Genomic DNA, 14,732 nt, shown 5'->3' with positions numbered 1-14,732 from the left:
CACTTAATTATTGTAGAACATTTATTTTATTATACATACATATATATCGGAGAAACAAAGAAATTTACTCTGTTTTTAATTGCTTTAATTTGACGTGTAAACAAAATCCAAATATTTTCGAACCCTTGTCTATAAAAAGATGATTTGTTTTTTTATCATCAAGCAAAAGCCAAACACACACACAAAACCCTCTCCTTTTGTCTCTCTCTATTCCTCTATTTTCTTTAAGCCAAAAACATCAAACCCTTTATTTTAATGGCTACTTCACTAACACTCTCGACTCCAAAGACAGATAACCCAACAACAAGACCCATTGAAGGCGAAGCTAAGCCAGCTATGGAGTTTGCGAAGAGCAGCAACAAAGGGAGGAAGCCTAATGGGAAAGCTCCATACCCAAAGAAACAGCCACAAAGAGGCATGGGGGTTGCTCAACTTGAACATTTAAGGAAAATGAGTGAAACGAGAACCACAACGACGGTAACCCAGTTCCCTTGTGAAACTATTGGAGGAGCTGGTAATATCCCTGTGCTTCACGGTGTAGCGAACTATGGTGTTCCCATGGTGATCAATGATGGAAACGGAGGGTTTTGGGGTTGGGGTGGGGAAACAGATGGTTTGATGATGCAAAGAGTTGTTGGAAATGGAGGGTTTGGTGGGTTTAATGGTCAGCTTTTGGTGGGAAATCCTGGTAATTTGCAGGTTGGTATTGTGGACGCCTCTAAGGAGCTCTCTTCAATACCAAAGTTTCAGCATTGTAAGCCTGATCGTTGTGATTCTTGCTTTAAGGTCTACTTTTTCCTTTTTCTTTTTCAGTTTTTCTTAATCTGCATAGTTTTCTGAGCTTTGGGTTTTGTTTTGTTTGTAGTCTGTGTTTTTGGTTTTTCTGTTTGCTTCCTGAGAAAACATGAGAGGAAAAAAGGGAGACTTTTCTGGGCCGTCTTTTATTGCCATCTTACTGGATCACTTCTATACATGTTGCAGAAGAAGCGTTGCAATGTGGAAACTGAAACTGGGAAGTTCAATGGAGGGATATTGAACCAATTTGGACAAATTTTCCCCAGAAAAGAAGTTGATTTCCATGGATGGAACCTGGAAAACAATCAGAATCACACCAATGGAGAGATGAATGGATTCAGTTCAAGAGCTGCAAGGAGTGCTTATGCCTATGCAGCAACAGGCCAAATGAACAACACCAGTAAGGTAAATGAAATCATGTTTCAATCAAACACATTTCTTTTTCTGGACTCTTTTGATGTAATCTTTTTCTGGGTTTTTGTTCTGGCAGACTGTGGATGTTTTGGCTATTCACAAGAAGGTAAACTCAGCTGGCACTGGAAGTTATGTGATGGAGTATGAATTTTTCCCAGGGAAAAATGGCAGAAACACAGCTTCCAATGAATGGGAATTGCCTCAAGAAGGTTCCTTTTCATTCGGTGATGAAGCTTCTCATGCCAATGCTTCTAATTGTGTTGATTTGTCACTCAAGCTTTCTTATTAGAAGCATATATACAGGGAAATTGCTTTTTCTTTTTGGCTTTTGTTTTGTTAAAAAAAAACTTAAATCATATCAAATATACTCAATTACTGCAAATTTATCCATCTGCTTTCTGCTTTCTGCTTTCTGCATTCCATTCTGTCAGCTTCTACGTTTCTTATTCTAATAATATCGTCTTTAAGACCCAAATATGAGTTCGGGTTTTCATTGCCTCTAGATTATGTATATATAGGATGGGAAGAATGGGCTCAAAACCCTAGCAACTGTATCTGTCTCTCTTTTGGAATTTCACTAGGAGGGTATCCCTAGCTTTCTGTTAAAGGGAGTGAACTAATTAAGTAAACCTTATTAGGGTTTGTTTTTGATAAACGTGTAACCAAAGCATATACAGAACATCACTTTCCAGGAAAATTGAAGCAAAATACACATACATACATTTATATAACGATTCTGGAGATCATCAGAAATTGGCTGCTGACTACTGCTGTAATTGATGGGTGCAGGACTGCAGGTGAAAGTTTCAATATAAACTTGGAATCTTAACTTGAACTTTAAAAGGCCCGGTTAAATACTTAACAAAGTTGACCCAAACTCAGTCTAAATCTAAAGAGTTTGTAAAGACACTGCAATTAAATGGAAAATGAGTGGAAACAAACTGATGAAACCTAACAGGTTGTGTGGACTGATAGTCTGGTAGTAGCAAAAGCCGAGTGTTGCAAACTTTTTTGATTGGTTGCTGATCAGTGACGTTACATAATTCCCCAGCTTTTCCTTTTGGTTAACAAAAATGAGAAAAAGTAATTTTTTTTAGTTATTAGTACTTTATGGTTTGGGATATATTTGCATTATTTTCTCCTTTTTTTCCTTCAGGAAATTGAGTAGGAAAATATGAAGAACATTGAATAAAATTACATGCATTGCCACCACCGAAAAAAAACATTCAAGGAGCGTGGACGGCAGGATTCGAACCTGCGCGGGCAGAGCCCACATGATTTCTAGTCATGCCCGATAACCACTCCGGCACGTCCACAATCTTGGTGAAAGTTTCAATATTTTAAAAATATTACTTTTTTATTTCTTTACCAAAATACGATGTGTTAATTTTACTTTCTTTGGGGAATAAAGATCGCTTAACATAATTTTATAGGTTTTATTTTAAAGTTTAATGAAAATAAAAACTATTTTTTAATTAATATTTAATCACTATTAAATTGATAAGTTAATTAATTAAACTAAAAAATAATAATTTGACAAACAATTATGTATATGTGGGTTATAATTCAAATCACTTTTTGCCCATATAATGAATTGAAATAAATTGTGTATATTTTTTGAGAGTTTATTTCTAAAATCACTTTGTAAGTGCTTTTGTTACTATAAAGAATGGGCATTCACTTGTATGAATTTTGGTCTTGAATTTTTTCAAGATTCATTTTATCGTCATTCGAATAATGGCTGTTGTTGTTGCAGCTTTATCCTTTCCAGTTATGCGTTTGTTTTCTGTTTTTATTTTAATAAATATTTCTTTCAATAAAAAAACTTAAAACGATTATAACAAAATAGAAGACATTGGAATATTAAAGTCGACATAATCCCAATTCACAATTGTTTCATATTTCTAATAATAACATGTTCCATTGATTTCCGATCAATGTTTTTATTTAAATGCCGGGAGAAAAAGTTGGTATTAAATTGAAAGGGATAAGTCAATGGAAGCGACACTGTTGTAAAGTCCAAAACTTTTTGACCGCCTCAAAATCTTCATTCATCGTCATAACCAACCTCTAGAACCCTCAATCAACTGAAACTGACACCGAAACCCCAAAGAGAAAACAATGAATCCCTTGGATAATTTTGACCACCCTCAGCTCCCAACGATCAAGATCCACCACCCACCATCCCCTCGCCACCCCACTTCCACCGCCACCCCCACCGCCGGCGCCCGTCGCAAAATCGGCGTGGCCGTCGACCTCTCCGAGGAGTCTGCTTTCGCCGTCCGTTGGGCCGTCCAGGACTACATCCGAGCCGAAGATGCCGTTGTTCTCCTCCACGTTACCCCACCTCCGTACTCTTCGGAGCCGACTGGGACCCTCTCCGCCACACCCCTCAAAGCCCGGGATTCCTTTTAAGATCCATATAGTGAAAGATCATGATATGAGGGGGAGGTTGTGTCTTGAGGTGGAGAGGTTAGGGTTAAGTGCTGTTATAATGGGGAGTAGAGGGTTTGGAGCTGAGAAAAGAGGGAGTGATGGGAAGTTGGGAAGTGTTAGTGATTATTGTGTGCATCACTGTGTTTGCCCTGTTGTTATTGTTAGGTATCCTGAAGATAAAGACGGCGGGAATGGCAATCCCTTCGTGACGGTTAAGGAGGCCGAGGTGGAGGAGGAAGGTGGCAAAGGTTAATCCTTTTCTTTTCGTTTTTAATTTTTTGGTTGTTTCAGATTGATTGAAAATTCAACATCTTTTTACTTGTTTCATTACTTAATTTCGATGATTTACCTTTTCTGTTTATTGCTAATTGCTTATGTGTTTTTATAGTATGCTCAAATGATCCATATAGCTAATCCAGCTTGTTAGAAATGTATTGGTTTCTTGCTGTCCTTGTAGGTCGTATATTGTCGAGTGGATAGGATTAGTTGCCCCTTGAATTTTGTTAATAGATAAGGAGGTGGTTGATGGGACAATAGTACTAATCATTTTACTAGGTGATCAAGTAATTTGTGGTGTGCTTAGTGATAATCTGACCATACATCTCGGTGCTAATGGGTTTGGAGTGCATAATTCATAAATACAATAAAGATATGTGATAGCAATTGTTACAGTGTGACTAAACATGTGTAAACACTTGATAGGGCTAGTTTCCCTTCTCTTGTTTTGAGCTCTGTACTGGATGTTAGGTTGTTAAAATTTGGATGCTAATTGAATTTGGGATCAGTGGTCTACAATGCAGTGACGATTTAATGAGTAGGGTGACATAAGGTACTACCATGTGCTTGACCTTGGACCTTATAACATGGGTTGCCGCCTGCTCGATTGATAGTAGACCATAGAGTATTGCGTAAATGTGATAAAGACGCATGGGTAGCAATTGCTACTATTTCTTTACATGTTAAATCTGTGCAAATGCAAGTATGGATGTATGATTGATGGGGAGGGAAGTCTATACAGGTATGGAAATTGAAATAAAGATAACAAAATTAGGGATAAAGAGAAGGGTTCTGGGATTTTCCAGCAACCAATTCTACTAAAATTCTCTTAATGATAACTATCGCTTCCCTAATAACCTCTAGCATAGTATTTATATTAAAATTCCCACTAATGGTCCTATTTAATTAGATCTCTTACTAAGAGTCCTTTGCTAATCACACAACTATTTAAAATAACACAAAAGATAAACTAAAAAAATAATGTAAAAAAATGATAACGGAAAGCTTATCCTAATAATCAAATAATTAAATAAAACTTGGATACTCCTGCATCAATGATGTACAGTTACTAGGCAATACATGGACTGGCAAGTTGTCCTGCTCATAGAGGTTTGAATGCTCCATCTTTTATCATGGGAAAGGATCAGATTGTATTAGAAAGATGTTTTTAGCAGTTATATGGCCACTTAAGATGAAGCAAGTTGATGCTTGAAGGCACTGGAGTATTTCTAGTGCTTGAGTATCGGATGATTGATTGATTGGAACTTTAAAGGAAAGCTTTTTATTTTTTATTTTTTACGGTAATAACAAAACATATTAACTTTACCTTGGAAAAATATAGGGAGATAAATCTATTTGGTGTGCTTTGTACTCTGCTCTGGACCTATTTTAAAGCGTGCTTCCTCCCCTTATATTCAGGGACGTTAAAAAAGAGGATGTGGCAATTAGGTATTTGCTGGAACATGCTTCTGTTATCATTCATGTTACTTTGCAACTTAATTTTTTGGATTTTTTGTATGTTACTGTTGGAGAGTAGTGAAAATGTTTGGATTAATATGGGATTGGTAAGTTAATAGTGGATGGGAAGTTTCTATTAGATGCTAAAATGATTTCCCTATATTTGGAGATGTCTCTTTCACTTGGGATGAAATTGTTATATATGTGTGTGTATGCATATTTCCTCGGTCTTTTGTTTAGGTTATTGCTTATGAAACATATTGGAACGACCTATGGAATGAGAAGCATGCAAAGAAAAAGATCTGTCTATTCCCTTATCATTTCCTGGTGGAGACATGTAATAAGCATGGGATTGCCTGTTATGAAATCCATAGCATGTTTAAATAGCAAAGCTTCCTTTGTGTCTTTTGAATCTTTTTGGTTCATGAATGAAATTTGTGTGAGTTCCTGAATTATAAACTCACAGCAACCTTATAAATTGACATTAGTGTTTGGGGCTTCTTTGTGGCAGATGCTTAGGGTAATTTTAGCTTTCTCGTATCAGTAGCAGGTTTGTATCCCGGTGCTGGAAAATATCTTTAATCTCAAGTTATATTTGTCATTCTTCTAAGCATTATTTTTTCCACCTTGCTTTTACTTGCATTATAGCGAGGCTAGTAATTACCCAGCGCAAAGAGAAGTGAAAATGTCCGCTGGATGATGGTTAAAATGGAATGATACTAGGGTTTTCTCTCTCTTGTCATCTCTTCTTTGTACAACTCATAACGATGTCTTTGTTGTATGGTTAATGAGGTTCCTGATTTGATTTTTACAACTACTAGATGTTATTTTTAATGTACTTTAAGCTATGAGATAAATTGTCAACATTTTGTTTTAGTTTGTATGAACTGTCTGTGCTTACTTTGAATGCCAGCATCTTATCTGCCTATCCATAGATTCTAGCTATGATGTTCTCGAGCAACTGAGCATGGTCCCTTTCAGTCAAACCTTCTAGTTACTAGAGGTACGTACTACGTACCTTACAGGTAGTTTTCCCAATGCAAATCCAATCACTTGCAAGCATGGTGTATTTTGTGATACTTATGGCATTGTATTGGGTGACTTTAGTGGATTCCCCAAGTATGTTGAACTGCACACACTCCAGCTCCATCCTTTTCTCCTGCGCCTTTCTTTTTAAATGTTGTTATTATATATAATAATTTTCCATTAACTAATTAAAAATAAAGAAAATATAAATCGTTATGTCTAATATAAGAATTCTACAAAAAATATATTGATTAGCCAATGGTTGCTTCGAGTGATGTTTGAGCAAGGGTGGTAACTTGAAAAAATTACATTATGGACCCTTTCATTATAGAGAAAATAACCTCAGTGACCAAAAATACCTTATAATATACGATTTAAACCAACTTTTTTTGGATTTGCCAAAATGACCAACTAAATCGCAATGCGATCGATAATTCGCAACGCGATCTCTGGTATCGCAAATCAGTTTCCAGATTCGTAATGCGATTTTGGACTATCGCAATGCGATAGTCGACTATCGCAATGCGAACTTTGACTATCGCAATGCGAACTTCGACTATCGTATTGCGATTTACATATTCGCATTGCGATAGTTCAAGTTCGCATTGCGATAGTCCAAAATCGCATTGCGATAATCGACTATCGCATTGCGATAGTCCAAAATCGCAACGACTGGTGGTATTGCATTTGTTTCTTAAGAATTTTCTCTAAAAAGATAGTATTCGCGCGGACGTGTCGAAGACACGTATTACCACTACCACGATCACGACCCGACCCGAGACGGACGGCGGCGGCGGTGGCGCGCGAGAGTCCCCCTTGTTCTCTATCACTCAACAAGGAAGTGGGAAAGCCAAGCCTTAAATACCTTTCACAATAGTGTTTCCAATACTACGTGAGATTGAGCATTACCAACACTTGTTTCCAATACAATGTGATTATTCAGGAAACAATTAACAATCATGCACCTTAAAACAACTGAATCAGCAACCAATTGCATTAGTATTATACGATTAAATATGTCATAATTAAATGTCAATCTACAATCAATCGCGATTATTGCAATTTTAAGCAAAATATTCAAAAATAATATCATTATTTAAGGCTCAATCTCACATAGTATTGGGAACAAGTGTTGGTAATGTTCAATCCCACATAATATTGTAAACACTATTGGGAATGGTATTTAAGGCTTGGCTTTCCCACTTCCTTGTTGAGTGATAGAGAACAAGGGGGACTCTCGCGCGCCGCCACTGCGGTCCGTCTCGGGTCGAGTCGTGGTCGTGGTAATACGTGTCTTCGACACGTCCGCGCGAATACTATCTTTTAGAGAAAATTCTTAAGAAACAAATGCAATACCACCAGTCGTTGCGATTTTGGACTATCGCAATGCGAACTTCGACTACCACATTGCGATTGACTATCGCAATGCGAATATGTAAATCGCAATGCGATAGTCGAAGTTCGCATTGCGTTAGTCCAAGTTCGCATTGCGATAGTCGACTATCGCATTGCGATTTACATATTCGCATTACGATAGTCCAGGTTCGCATTGCGATAGTCTAAAATCGCATTGCGAATCTGGAAACTGATTTGCGATACCGGAGATCGCGTTGCGAATTATCGATCGCATTGCGATTTAGTTGGTCATTTTAGCAAATCAAAAAAAAAAGTTGATTAAAATCATATATTATAAGGTATTTTTGGTCACTGAGGTTATTTTCTCTTCATTATATTACTCATGGTCACCATCAATGAAAAAATCCACTTCTTTTCATAGCATCTCTTTAACCAATAAATCTTCACTTATATTTTTCGATGCCATTTATTTTCTTTTTCATTGGTTGAGATTATGACTGATGAAGTAAGATAGTTTTATGATATAGTTTCTCGATGCTTTAAAAGTTAATTTTGAATCGATTAGTATATAAAAAATATAATGAAATAGGTGGTATTCACTAATAGAGATTAAATAATATGGTTGGAGGTGTCCATAAAATAATTTCTTGTACGATGGAACTAATAATGAAGTTTTTTCTCTTCTACTTTTATAATTTATAATTGAAAAGTTGTCATGCGTTTTAAAATGATGATAAAAATAATATATTTGAACTTCTTAATACCGTTTACAAAATAACAAGCTCCACAATAAATATATTGAGATAATTAATAATATATGTGAGAAGATAGGGAACAGAATATGGGTTGCATATACTCCCTTGAAGCAAACACTGATTTGGCCATTTTGAAATTGAAAGAGTGATGCCCCCACAACAATTTTCTACGCACATCACTTCTTGCTTCTTCGATGTCTAATCCTAACATCTTTCGCACCATTTTTTACCCTTAAGTCAATGTTTTAATCATTTTATGTCTTAATAATGAATTATGCTTGAAATCAACACTCACACAAAAATCAGTATAAATATTATAAAAAAAATTAATCTTTGATTTTTTTAATATTATATTTATATAGTATGCATCGAAGACATATAGTTACCATAAATCATTAGTAAGCGACAATATATGCACGTCGGAGAAATATATCCATCAATACTAAAAAAAACGTCATCATATAAACTATCAAAAACTCTCTTTTTTTATATAAGATTTATTTTGTATTCTTAACATTTCTAACAAGAATATAATTTGTTTTTATATTTTTAAAATATCAACATCTTTTACAATAACGTGAGCCTGCAAAACAGTACTAACATCTAGCTATGACCTTTTACACCACTCGATTAACTTCGGATTGCAGCAACGTCGAAATGTTTTGGAGTTAATGCCGATACGACTTCTCTTTACTGTGACAAGGAAACAGCAATTCATGTTACTTGTACCCCCATCTTTCACGAACGTACTAATCATATATAAGTCAATTTTAAATTCACGTGTGACGTGGTTAAAGCTCATTTCCTCAAGCTTCTTTTACGTTGCTTCTTATCAACTTAACCATGACCTGCCCATGTACATATGTCGCATGACAAATAAATGCAATAACATCTTTCTGCAAATTTCATCATCTTCAACAGTAGTTTCTATTGATACAGTACAAGAAATGGAATGGGGGCGATGATAGTATGGTTTCAATCACAAAATAAGTATGAAATGGTAAAATGAAAGACAGAGAATTGAAGGACGAGAGACAAAGTTACACACTTCGTTAATAAACAAGAGGATAGAACTGTCTGCATGGGGAAAAGAAAAAACTGGGACAACTCCTGTAATAAGGGACAAGTAATAATAAATGGCAAACCGTTCTATTCAAAGGATGCTGACCATGAGATTTTGGATTTTATCAATAATATCATGCGATCTATTAACTGTTCAAACCCCACATGCATGCCTGGAAGCCGGAGATGATCATATATGTATTTTTTTGTCTTTTGAGACTGTAATAATTTTTGATTTGAAGTTTAATCATACATAAAAGGATCCGAGGAGGCTTTTGAATTCAAAATTACATTTTTTTTAACAATGATCTAATTAAAAAATAAAGACTTATTTTGATATCTCATGTTGTTGTTTTTATTTTTTTTAATTACCATGATAGTAAAAAAAATCACTAAATTAGACAACCATTCAATGGTCCTATGTAAAAATAGTGCAATTATTCTTTAAAAAAATATAATTTTTCACTATTTATTAATTGTTCTAGTTAGATGAAATATGAGGTTCATCAAGTAAGATTAGAAATTTAAATTTTAATGTTATTAATATAATTAATTCAATAGAAAACATTAATTTTATAATAAGTTTTTAAAATAATTGATCAATAAATTAGATATAGTGATTATATAGAAAATGAAAACTTTTACTTCATTTATCATAATACGGAGTAGTATGCAAAAATAATTAATTAATACAACAATAAAAGAAAGGTTGTCTTGAAAACGAAATGTTTTGGTGATTTTATATAAAATATTTGGTTTTTTATACATTGTGATACGTGAGTTACATGTACTAAGGATTATCATTTTTCATTATCTTGTTTTTAGAGTTTAGTAAAATTTGATTCGATTTTAAAAAATATATATTTTTAATTTTAAGTTATTAGAATAAAATTATCTAAATTGTTCCTATTAGTCAAGTATTCGCTGGTTAAAAAGGGCATTGGGTGATCTGTTTTCAGATTTCTATGCTAGCAAAGTTGGGTTTGAGTCTGGTCGCATTTTGGGATGCGAATTTGTTTCCAGTTCTGCATGCTGGGGGAGTTGTATAATTGCCGCGTGGGGGCTCTAGCTTTTTTTCAATTCTCCTGTTTGGTGTACACTGCAATAGGATAGGATGATTTGTAATGATTAATATGGAAACAGGATAATATTTATTAATAATATTTTTAGGCATTCTTTTCTTCCTTCTTATTGTTCGATTGCTGAAATTTCGATTCTAGGTCGATTATAAAATGATTTTTTAATGAGGTTCATACTTTAAAAAAATAATAGTTTAAATTTTGGATGCAAGTCACGCTTCAAATTTAAATAATAAAAAGGAATACTGAAAGTACACCATTTTGTCTTTAGGTTGTTTTTTAATTTGATATTGTTTTCCTTATTTTTTTTAAATTTTTCTCTTATTTTAAATTCATTTTAATTGAATAAGTATCCTTATGAACACTTTTCTTCAAGCTCAAAAGGAAAAAAAAGGGTTAATCTAAAAAGAAAAATAAAAAGAAAAAAATAATTTTGTTATCATCTTAAAAAGTAATTCACTTGATAAGCTACAAAGTACAAGATATGGCATTGGGTGATGATAGTACGTTTGTAATCTATAAATAATTATGAAATCGAAAATGAAACAAAGAGAGAGCAAATTCTAAGAAATGAAATCATAATTTAAAGTTGGAAAATGATGAAAATGGAGCGCGACCAAAAATGTGATAAAAATTAGTATAACATTTTATGTTGAGCGTAACGTAAAATGTGATTTTTTCATAATATTTTCGATTACAATTAAAAATGTTAATGTTATAAAAAAAATAACATTTTCAATTGCTAACCGAAAATATTATGAAGAACATCATTTTTTTAGATCGTGTTCAGTTTAAAATGTGATGTTCTTTTATCATATTTTCGGCCGTACACCATTTACGTTGTTTTTTTAACTTTAAATTATAAGTTATACCGTATAATTGTCCAAAGAGAGACGGAGAAAGTTATCAATCTCTTTGTTGATGAAACAAAGATAAAGAAGTTGAACGATTTGTAGAGAAAAGGGAAAACAAAATAGTACAGACAATTTATTCAAAGGACATTTAATAATCAGATTTTGGATTCTATCAATGAGATCTCCCCCACATTACATCCTTGGAAGCCGGCAATCATTCACACACACACATGTATATATATATATATATATATATATATATATATATATATATTGTCGGTTGAGGTTAAATAAATTTCTCACGCGAAGTCTAAATTCAATGATTTCAGAAAGGATTCAAGGAGTTTGAAATAATTAACTATAATTTTATTATCTATAAATATAGAGTACATCTTAATTTTAAAAATTATAAAAAAGAATTATTTTGAAGAGATATAATTATGTTGTAATTTTTGTAAATTTTAGGGTTTACATTAGAAAGGTAAGTTTAATAAAAGTGTTTCAAGAGTGTTTTCAGATACATCAGATTTTGAGGATATATGTTAAGTTTTGAGTATATGAGATACCATTTATTTGTACTATTCATAATTTTTACATTTATAGTAGATTTTTGTTTTTCTTATCTGTAGAATTAAATCAAATAAAATCAAACGAACTTATCGAATCAAAGTAGTAGTTGGATAATTGTATTCTATCATAAAATAATAAGTTATTGTTAAACTGTTATTATACCAATAAAATAACAAGAAAGTAATATAACATTTATGGAAGAAGAACAAGTAATTTAAGAGAAGAAAAAAATATTAAAATGATAAAAATCTTAAATGCGAAGGTTAAATTTATTGAATTATTTTGGAATACGACTAAATTGATAAATTATATAAGTTTTAAGGACTAAAACTTTTTTTATACTAGATCATATCACTATTATGTTTAATATTTAACGGTAAAGTGGTATGTTTATATTAATATTTTAATTGAGTGATATATTTATAAATTTTTTAAATGTGACATGTTTTTTACCTAACTCATAATTAAATGACCTTGGTTGTAGTTTACCCAAAGTGATAATCATATTATTAGCCATAATTACAATAATGGTTGCATATATAAAGTTTTTAATTCCAAATTTCTAAAAAGAAATTAAAAAAAAACACAAAATTAAAACAAAATAGAGTGTGTGTGAGAGAGAAGAAGATAATTTTGAGTAAGGTAAAGTTGAAATTTGAAGAAAAAAAATGGTGGAACTAAAGATGTTAATCAATTTATTTCATATTTATTTATTCTCCAAGGACATGCTTTAATTCTCCAACCTTGGAGAATTAATTTCAAGCTTACCAAACAATTAAATAAGATAAAATGATCAACGGAACCTAGATTTACAAAGATTATCATACATATATAGTTTCATACATACATACATACATACATACATACATACATACCTGCATATATGTATGTATGTACATAACATCATAATCATATATATTCTTCCATCCATTGCCTTGAGCTATTAATATTATTATCCACCATTAACCCAGGGCTTAACCTAAACATGAGAATGCAAAATTCAACCTGGTTCAATGCCCCATCTCCATCCAAGTCCCCTTCGCTCAACATGCAAACGATCTCATCATCCCCCATGTCATTCAACCCCAGAATAACGCTGTTCTTCTTCAAGCTCTCGAACGTTATCAGCCCCCGTTCGCCGTCCATGAGCAGCTGAAACCCGTTGCAGAGCTCACCTATGAACCCCTCCGCTCCGAGCCTCTCCATCATCGACGGGAAGTAGTCCTCGAAATCGAGTGTGACGTCGAGCTCCATTAGGGAAACTTTAGTGTTGTAATAACTTGTGGGGGTAAGGTAAATGAATAGGGGAGGTGTAGGATGGAGAAGAGGGGAAGGGATTATATAGAGGGAAGAGATGAAGGTTTTTTCGTGGAAAGAGTGAGTGGCCTTTGGAAGACAATGAAATGTACAGATGGAGAAATATATTTTTATGGTGGCATTGGTGAAGTCCTTGCACCTTTCATTGGGTACTATCCTTTTCATTAGCATTTCTGTGAAGACCCCCTACTTCCTCGAAGTTGCATGATATTATATGTGTATATAATGTAATCTTTAAAACCATCAAATGATTTTAATAAGAAAAAAATGATTTTAATATTTTGAAAATATACATAAATTTTGAAAACTTTTCTAATTTTAAAAATCTTTTATAAAGTTTAATTATTTAAAATAATTATAATTAAAGTTTAAAAATTTAGTCCACAAAAATTACCTCTAAAATTTTAATTGGAATGAAGAAAATGAAATATTATACTATGGGATAATGTTGTCACACTTGACAAGCACAAATAAGCATCGTTAATGATGAGCACCATTAAATTAATTTATAAAACGTTAAATTATAAAGTACTAAAACTATAATTATAAATTAGTTAAAAATCTAAATATAATTTAATTAAAATACAATATTTATAAAACATTAGTTTTTATAATCTTATTTTAATTATAATTAGATCACATATTAATTTGGGAAATTTATAAACTCTAATTTATTTTTATAACTTTGAAGTTCTTAACCTTGTGGTCGTGGGATCAAGTCCTACGGAGGGCATTTCATAATTTGGAGGTCTCCCACGGAAGCTACTCTCAACCTGGCGTTGGGGGCAGCCTACTATCTTACCTCCCCCTTACCCCATTACATATGGGAATAAGGGTCAACTAATTTGTTTTATTTTTTTGAAGTTCTTGTCGCCGTCATCTCCTCCGTCGCCGTCGCCGGTATCATCTTTCACCACCGACGAACGACAAAGACTAAATCGACGGCGAAAGATGATACCGGTGGCGACGACGACGAAAACGACGGTGACAACAACTGTGGTAAAATGACTTCAAAGCTATGAATATAAATTATGGTTTATAAATTTTTCAAATTAATATTTAATCTAATTATAATTAAAATAAGATTATAAAAATTATTGTTTTATAAATATTATATTTTAATTAAATTATATTTAAATTTTTAACTAATTTATAATTACACGTTTAGTGCTTTATAATTTAGCATTTTATAAATTAATCTAATGATGGTCATCGTTAACCGTACTCATCTACATTCGACGAACATTGTAGAATTCTTTTTATACTATAATATGATATATAATATAACATTTATTATACCAAACCATAAATTATCAAGTCAAGATATAATTACT

The 14,732-nt window shown here is 32.9% G+C and overlaps 2 protein-coding genes, 1 non-coding gene and 1 pseudogene across 3 annotated transcripts; 2 read left to right on the top strand and 2 right to left on the bottom strand.

Moving 5' to 3' along the window:
* Positions 1-211: 211 nt before the first annotated feature.
* LOC120127690 (protein SPOROCYTELESS-like) lies at positions 212-1,512 on the top strand. The gene is made up of 3 exons (XM_039145550.1): positions 212-786; positions 982-1,200; positions 1,286-1,512. Exons 1-3 carry the CDS (start codon positions 256-258, stop codon positions 1,496-1,498), a joined length of 963 nt encoding a protein of 320 aa, XP_039001481.1. The 5' UTR covers positions 212-255; the 3' UTR covers positions 1,499-1,512.
* Positions 1,513-2,443: 931 nt separating this feature from the next.
* Positions 2,444-2,525, bottom strand: TRNAS-AGA. Its single transcript has one exon. It is a non-coding gene; the product is annotated as a tRNA-Ser (tRNA).
* Positions 2,526-3,315: 790 nt separating this feature from the next.
* On the top strand, positions 3,316-5,995 carry LOC120127665 (annotated as a pseudogene).
* A 6,977-nt stretch (positions 5,996-12,972) lies between these two features.
* Positions 12,973-13,432, bottom strand: LOC120127672 (calcium-binding protein KRP1-like). Its single transcript, XM_039145534.1, has one exon. The coding sequence runs from the start codon at positions 13,333-13,335 to the stop codon at positions 12,991-12,993; it is 345 nt and encodes a 114-aa protein (XP_039001465.1). The 5' UTR covers positions 13,336-13,432; the 3' UTR covers positions 12,973-12,990.
* Positions 13,433-14,732: the final 1,300 nt, after the last annotated feature.

Source organism: Hibiscus syriacus, unplaced genomic scaffold (assembly GCF_006381635.1).
Source record: "Hibiscus syriacus cultivar Baekdansim isolate YM2019G1 unplaced genomic scaffold, ASM638163v2 tig00110472_pilon, whole genome shotgun sequence".
NCBI lineage: Eukaryota > Viridiplantae > Streptophyta > Magnoliopsida > Malvales > Malvaceae > Hibiscus > Hibiscus syriacus.
The sequence above is the reverse complement of the archived record's forward strand: the minus strand, read 5'-3'. Positions and strand labels throughout refer to the sequence as shown.